General features: G+C 26.4%; 1 protein-coding gene across 1 annotated transcript in view; it reads left to right on the top strand.

Moving 5' to 3' along the window:
* Positions 1–7,500, top strand: part of LOC101236904 (dehydrodolichyl diphosphate synthase complex subunit nus1) — a 26,148-nt gene that overhangs the window by 10,211 nt on the left and 8,437 nt on the right. Inside the window, exons 2-3 of the mRNA XM_065792953.1 lie at positions 3,802–3,936; positions 4,047–4,199. Of these exons, the coding sequence (XP_065649025.1) occupies positions 3,802–3,936; positions 4,047–4,199 (288 nt within the window). The remainder of the gene's footprint in view (positions 1–3,801; positions 3,937–4,046; positions 4,200–7,500) is intronic.

Raw genomic sequence — 7,500 nt, 5'->3', positions numbered from 1 at the left:
ATTTCTTGAAAGATTATTATTAAAAATGTTATCAAAAGAACAAATTCTTTGAAGGGGTTTGAGAATAAGTTGGCCTTGAAAATTCATCATTTATATTTGCAGAATCTGACTATCTGACTATGAAAGAGCAAATAAATTCAATACATCTCATTCTTTTGTGCAAAAAGTCAAGAATTTTTATGGTATTCATTCGTATTCAAAAGTGTGAGCAAAGAAAACTGTATGACAAGATTCTGACAAAGTTCGATGGCTGCCTAACTCTTGATGATAAAACTTTTGTCAAACTGTACTTTAGACAAATACCTGTTCACAGACTTTTATGCTGGCATGAATGATATGGCAAGCAGTTTGTAGCTGTAGCAAAAAGTCCAAGCCATTTGTAACCTCAGAGTCAATGAATGCTGAACTCTACAAGGAGTGCCTGGAAAAATGTCTTATACCTTTTATAAAATCTCATAAGGTTTTGCCCTGATTTAGCAAACTGCAACTATGCTAAAGCAACAATTAATTAGTTATGAAAAATGACATTGAAATTATACCTAAAGATCTACATTTTATAGAAAAATTTTATTTGTAAGTTTAAGTTAAATAAGACACAATTCAGAGTCCGAGCTGCTTAAAAAGTGGAGAAATGTTTGTAATAAAGTTCCTGATTGCACTGTGTAAAACTTGATGAGGGGCGTAAGCCAAAAGTTTACAGCCTTTCTCGAGGAAAGGAGATTGAGTAGTTTAAAATATTTAAAATATAGATTAATGAGTACTCTATTTGTAAAAATAACTTTAAAAAATATTTTTTTTTGTTAATTAGACGCTCTTAAAGTTGAGTCAATTTTTTATGGCTATGCTTTAACTAATTCATTACCTAAGACATAATTCTCTTCATCGTACATTAAAACATAATTCTCTTCATTAGCATAAATAAAATTAAAATATATAAAGCAAATAAAAAAATTTATTTTATATTTATAAAAAAGAGAAGTGTTTTTGTTCAAAAATTGTTTTTACAAACGTATTTAAAATTTTTAGTTTTTATCAATTCACTATCTTTTGAAAATTTTAGAGTAGAGAATAAAGTTAAAATCAGTGAAAAATATAACCAGGCTCTGGTTATACTTTCTGGTTATATTTTCTCTGAGAGACAAAGTAGGTTAATACAAAAAAGAAGAAAGAAAAAAAAAAACTGCAATCTTTACATCAAGAGAATTTTTATTTTAGCTTACAAGGCGCCTTATTTTTTTTAATCAGATATTTATAAATTACAATAGGATGTTTAGTCATAAACATCCTATTGTAATTTATAAATATCTGGTTAAAATGTTTATAATAAAATAAAAATCAATTCAAAATCAGCACAAAAGGGAAAATTACTTAAACTCCAAAAAAAGTTGATTTTGTACTTACACATATTTTATTATTTAAAAAAGTTATAATTGTTTTACACATGTTTCTTTTTTTTTTTTTTATTAAGCACAAGATAAAATTATAGTACCATAAGTTTCTTTAAAACTAATAAAAAATTAAAAAAAGTCCAAATATCAAACAAATTAACATATATATTATTTTGTAAACAATTCTTTTTTTTTCTTTCTTAGGGATCCGAAAAGTTGTTTATGATTATCAATACTATTATTAACAAATCATTTTTAATATTAACAAATATGAGAATGATGGTGATAATTTTAGGAGAACTTTGTTGTCTTTTTTGTTTATTTTGTTATTTTTCGAGTATAAAATGCCAACCTTGAAAAAATAATATACTTGGATTCAAATAAATCTATATATCAGAATTTTTCTGATACATTAGTTCTTTTGATCCAATACCGGCTTACTAATATAATACATGAAGTATTATACATAATGTATTATACATAATGTATTATACACATAATGTATTATATCTGTGAAAAAGCTGGTATACTAAGAGTTTCCTTAAACAGTGTTGTTATAAGACTGAATCCATAGCACAGAGACTTCTAAAGTGTTTGGGTAACAAAAGTAGAGAATGTAAGCAATGTTATTGTAATTTCAAATTTCCCTTATGGGATTTTTGTCTTGATCAAAAAGGAATAAGGTATTTTGTAAAGAAGACAAAAAAAAAAAAAAACTTTACAGTAAGCGCAAATAAAATACATCATGTCATCAATGTATAAACTACCACTTTCTATAAATAATAAAATGTCAAAAATTTTGTATACCAACATAATTTTTAAGTGAAGATAATAAAGAGTTATCAAAGAAACAGTAAAACAAAATAAAAGTAAGTTACAGTAAAACAGATATTAATATTCAAATGATATACACTGGTATATCAAATAGGCATGCTCATCAATTTTATCAATGTTCTTTTTAAAGACATGTAAATAGGCTATGAAAGATATGTAAATGTATTATAACAAACATAACTTCAAAGACAAAAAGATTTTTGCAAAAACAAAAATACTGAAACATGCTAATAAAAAGATCAGATTGCATTGGATTTGATGGAAATGTTAATAAAACAAATTATTGACAGATAATTGATGAATACCGGTATATCAAATATGCATGCTTTTCAATTTGTCAATGCTCTAGCGAAAGTCTTTATGATACAAAAATAATTAAGTCTGAAAAAGAAGATCTGAAAAAAAAAGATGTTATTGTTGCTTTTCCTTGTAATAATAAATAATAAATTTTGATTTGCTTCTCAATCAGGGAAAGTCTAATAATTTGTTTTAGTAAATTTAATTATTTCATAACTTATTTTGTTTATTTATAAATTAAATACATATTGTCTCAGCACTTGGGGATCTTTTTAAACAAGAAAATTATCCTTTTAAGTAAGAAAATGGGATCCAAATCACTAGGAAATTTTAAAGGCATGTTTTTTGGGAGGAAGTAGCATTTAAAACCAATAACTAAGTATAGTTTAAAAAAAAAAAGTCAATTGTTACCCTACTTATATTCTATACAGTCCCATGCAAAAGTTAAAAAACACCTTTTTTTTATAGCTTTTCATAGTTTTTCATAGCTAACAATTAAAATTACATTAGTAAAATTACATTCTCCTAAAAAAATTCATCTTTAACTTTTGTAAAACCTTTGTTTTTTCACCTGAACTTGGCTTCTAAGTGGTAAACATTAGCAGTTCAGCCATCCATGTAAAGTTGCACAAAAATCTTCCATAGGTTTTTTGCACATTTACCGGGTTTATTATTTTGGTATCAGTGGTATTTTTTGTGCTTGCAGCCAACTGGTTTGCATAGAGTGATGTAGCTAAATAAAGCCAAAATACGTATTTACCATCACTTTGTGAATGCATAGGAACAATAACATGAATATAGACCTGTTGAGCTACACTTTTTAGTTGATACCAATTTAACCTGGTCTAACATGGATTTTAACCTGGTCTAACATGGATTTTAACCTGGTCTAACATGGATTTTAATCTTTTAGTTAAATATGAAGTTAAATAAAGTCAGTTTGACATGATGAAATAAAGAAATATATTGATTGGTTTAAATAACTTTAAACTTGTTTTTTATATATATATAAAAAAAAAACAAGTTTAAAGTTATTTAAACCAATCAGAAGAATTATATTATGAAATAGGTGAAAAAATATTTAGTCTTTCTTGCCATAGTATTTTTTTGTCATTATTTTGACAAAGAAAAAATATAACAAGATTTTTTTTAAATTTTTGATTTAAATATAAAAATTTTAAAATAATATTCCTGAAAAATCTAGATGTTCTCATTTTCGTTTGACTTACTCAAGAGATTTATCATGCATTAGTCAAAGTTTACAGTTGTTATTTTTTTTTAGGAATTTTCAAAGCTGGTGAGAAACAGTTAGGGAAACTTATCAATAAGAAAGTTATTGAATTTTTTGGACAGGAGCGATCTCAAGAAATTTCAATTATTCTCAAAGATAGCTCAAATACTTATAAAAATGGAATCAGTAATTTAATATGTTTTATTGATTTTAATTTTAGAGTTAAAAAAATTTATTAGAGTTAAAAATAATAATTTTTAAAAAAATTTCTCCAGGTAATACTTTATTTTATGTAGCTTTTCCGCGAAGATTTTGCATCCAAATTCTTTGTGAAGAAGATGGTAGAACAGATATAGCACTTACAGCAAAGTCAATAGCTAAAATGTACACACAAAAAAAATTGGATCTTTTAAACATTGATTTAAACTACATTGATAAGTCTTTAAATGGTAAGATTTTTTATAAAATAAACATTTCTTTATCTCATACAAATAAAGATATCTTTATAAGAACTATACAAATTTAAACAATTAAATATTGTTTTTAATTAGACATTATCTTGGTTTTAAGAACGAATGTCTCCTAAAACCAAGCCCCATTGTTATCTATGATGTAAAAAGTTTTTTATCATATATTTATTTCTTTTTCTTTTCTTTTTTTTTAAGTACATTAAAAATGGACAAGATTTTCAAATTCAAATATTAAAGTTTAAAAGGCTCTAACTCAACATTAGCATACAGATTAGTTTTTTATATGGTGTTATGGTGATTAAGATGAGTTACAGATTAGTTTTTTATCTGGTGTTATGGTGATTAAGATGAGTTATTGTAAAAAAGTTATTGTAAATCGGTAAAACATAAATTCTACTGCATTGTATATTTGCTATTTTACCTAACTAAAAAAATAAACTCTTCTGTTTATTATTAATGTAATATGCTTATCGAGATTTTATGCTGTATAATTTAATAAAATATAATTGCAGTATATTATGGAGTCTTAACTTTAATTTTCCTACCTGTAAAGTCTCAAGTTTTTGAATGCTTTTTTTAAGTGAGAACTTTGCTCATTGTTGGAATTATTTTAAGTATTGCAAATACATTTAGACAATAGAATATTCTTCAATAAAAGAAAAAACTATCAGCACTTTTTTGTTTACTTTTACTTATTAGGTGAACAACATTAAAACTGGGTGAAAAAACAAGCATGTTTTTTAGGAAATTTATTGGTTTATAGACTTAGTAAAAGTTCTAGCTCTTTTGATTATGTGTTTTTTAATTTTATTTAAAACAATTTACAGCAAATCAATGAAAAAGCAAGCTGAAATTCAAAAAGAGACTTTATTAATGTCTTAAATTCTGTATAAACAAAAATAAATAGAAGTAGTTGTATAAAACAAAAACAAATTTTCTTTTATTTCATTTAAAATCTTAGTTATAAATTAAAGACAAAAAACTTACTAATAACAGAGAGAAGATTGGGTGATAGTTAGAGGGGTATGTTCTCCAGAGTTTTCAAAAATTGGAACCACAGATGACGATTTTTAGCAATAGGAAAAGCAAGCTTCAGTTAAGCACTTGTTAAAAAATTTAAAGAATACTTAAAGTTCTGGATTTTTGTTTTCTGTGACAGAAATCTTATATGGGCTACAAGTTGTAAAGGATTTAAAGTAAGAACTTAAGCAATGAAAGTAGGAGCAAACTTGTCCAACAATGGATTATTTCTTTGGAATGACAGGAACAATGAGGTCATTAGATTTAAGAGATGAATTAGAGAAAAAATTCATTGCAAATAGTTCTACCTAATCCATAGGAGTGCTGATAAGATCAGACTCATGTAAGAGACAGAATGTCAGTCTTGGTTTTTTTAAAAAAATTTCCAAAAATCTCTATTTCTAACTTTTGAGATAAATTAAAAGATTTATGATTTTTTTTTTTTTTGCAATGATGAAACGACTATTGTTCTCAAGAGAGATCTTTTGAAAAATAGGAAATGATTACAATTAAAAATAATAACTGCCCAAAAAGGAGAAAACCATGAGGTAGGCTTGACGTCAAATTGACATAAAGGAATAAAAGCCTCAATGCTCGCCTGAAACCAGTAGGTTATATAAGAGGTGCGATTTTTGAGAGTGACCAGCAACCTGAAAAAGTCTAATATATGTCAAAAAGAGAATATAATAAATTATACAAAAGTCAGGGAATTTTAATAAATTTTGTCACAAAATATTTTTGTTATATTTATAAAAATATTTTTTTTACCTTTTTATTGCTACAGTAGTTAAGTTTGTGATAAACATACATTAAAAAGTTGGGAGTTTTCAATTTAGTCATGGAAAATTTCAGAGAAAATGAAATCAAATCTTGTCTGACCTGTTTTCAGAAAAAAAGATTAAAAAAGATCAGCTTAAAAACAAAAGGAGTCCTGGTCAGCTTTAGGACAGAGGAGAAACTGAGCGTAAGCTACACGAGAAATCGAGAAAGTCTACTAGAGGCTTGCTATTGGTTTACAAGAGGCTAAACAAGAATGACTTGGCTCTATTTGGGTCAACTCATATAGTTTGATGAGCATTTAAGTCACAAATCACTCAAAAATTGCCCTCTTTAATGTTATTTCTAAATAAATAGACCAAGCCCTTTTGCTTTTTTGTTGGCATACAGCCAATGGTATATAAACAATGGCCGATGGATAATATTTTAATGATTCTATTCTTGTTTAAAATTAGAAGAGAACTTGACTCAATCATATATAGCATATGACACTCTGAGTAATAAGTTATGCAGTTGCTTTTTTTCTACTGATGAACTCAAAGTTGTAACAAATGGCTCCATATGTGAGCTCTACTGCACACTAAAAACACTAACAGGGACACCTTTCATGTACAACATGGCACTCCTAATACTCTAATATTTTACAGCTGTTGGGGAATCAGCTTCTCTGAGAGTTATCACTGTTGGTGAAATTAGCTTCTCTGAGTTCTGGAAACCTCACAACCAGCCAACATCAAAACCATTAAACTGAGTTTTAGAGCTGTACCTTATTAGGAGATAGCAGAAAAAGTTGTATGGCTACAAAGGCACAAGCAAAAACTAGTAGAGTCAATAAGTTTTAGCATTTGTCATCTTAGGAAGGAATTAATGTTGCGCTTGTTTACATCTATGCCACCCTACTAGATGAAGTAGGGGTGCAAGGCTGGTTAACAGAACTTTAAGAACCTGACCTGAATTTACTGCAATATGTTACTGGACTCTGTAAAAGTTTTATTTTATTTTAAATACACTCATTATTATGTAAAGAGCTGAATTTTTGAGTGCAAATGTTTTAATTTGAGGACCCAAGTTAAAATAGCCCAGCATCATAAGACCATAAAATCAAACAAATTAAACTATATATCATACAAGAAACACTAGTTAAAATACTTTTTTAAACTTTACAGACCTAAATAAAAAATAAATAGAAAAATCTTTTTTTCTGTTTTTTTATTTTAGTTGAATGTTTCTTAAACATGGATAAAATTAAAACAACTTTTAACTTAATTTAGCAGTCAAAGGGTTAAGTTATTTGTTTATAAAAATTGCATTAGAGTATTTATTCTTGTAAACCACATTATTTTTTACTAAAACTTTTTGACATTAAAGTTTTATTATAAGCAAAGCACATGTCGAAAAATTTTTACTATGTTAGTTTTTTTTTAATAAAACTTTATTATTCTATTAAAACTCAAACTTTAAAAATACTAAGACTTCTATTAAA

The sequence above is a fragment of the Hydra vulgaris genome, chromosome 03 (genome assembly GCF_038396675.1).
Source record: "Hydra vulgaris chromosome 03, alternate assembly HydraT2T_AEP".
NCBI lineage: Eukaryota > Metazoa > Cnidaria > Hydrozoa > Anthoathecata > Hydridae > Hydra > Hydra vulgaris.
This window is presented reverse-complemented; position numbering and strand designations above follow the sequence as displayed.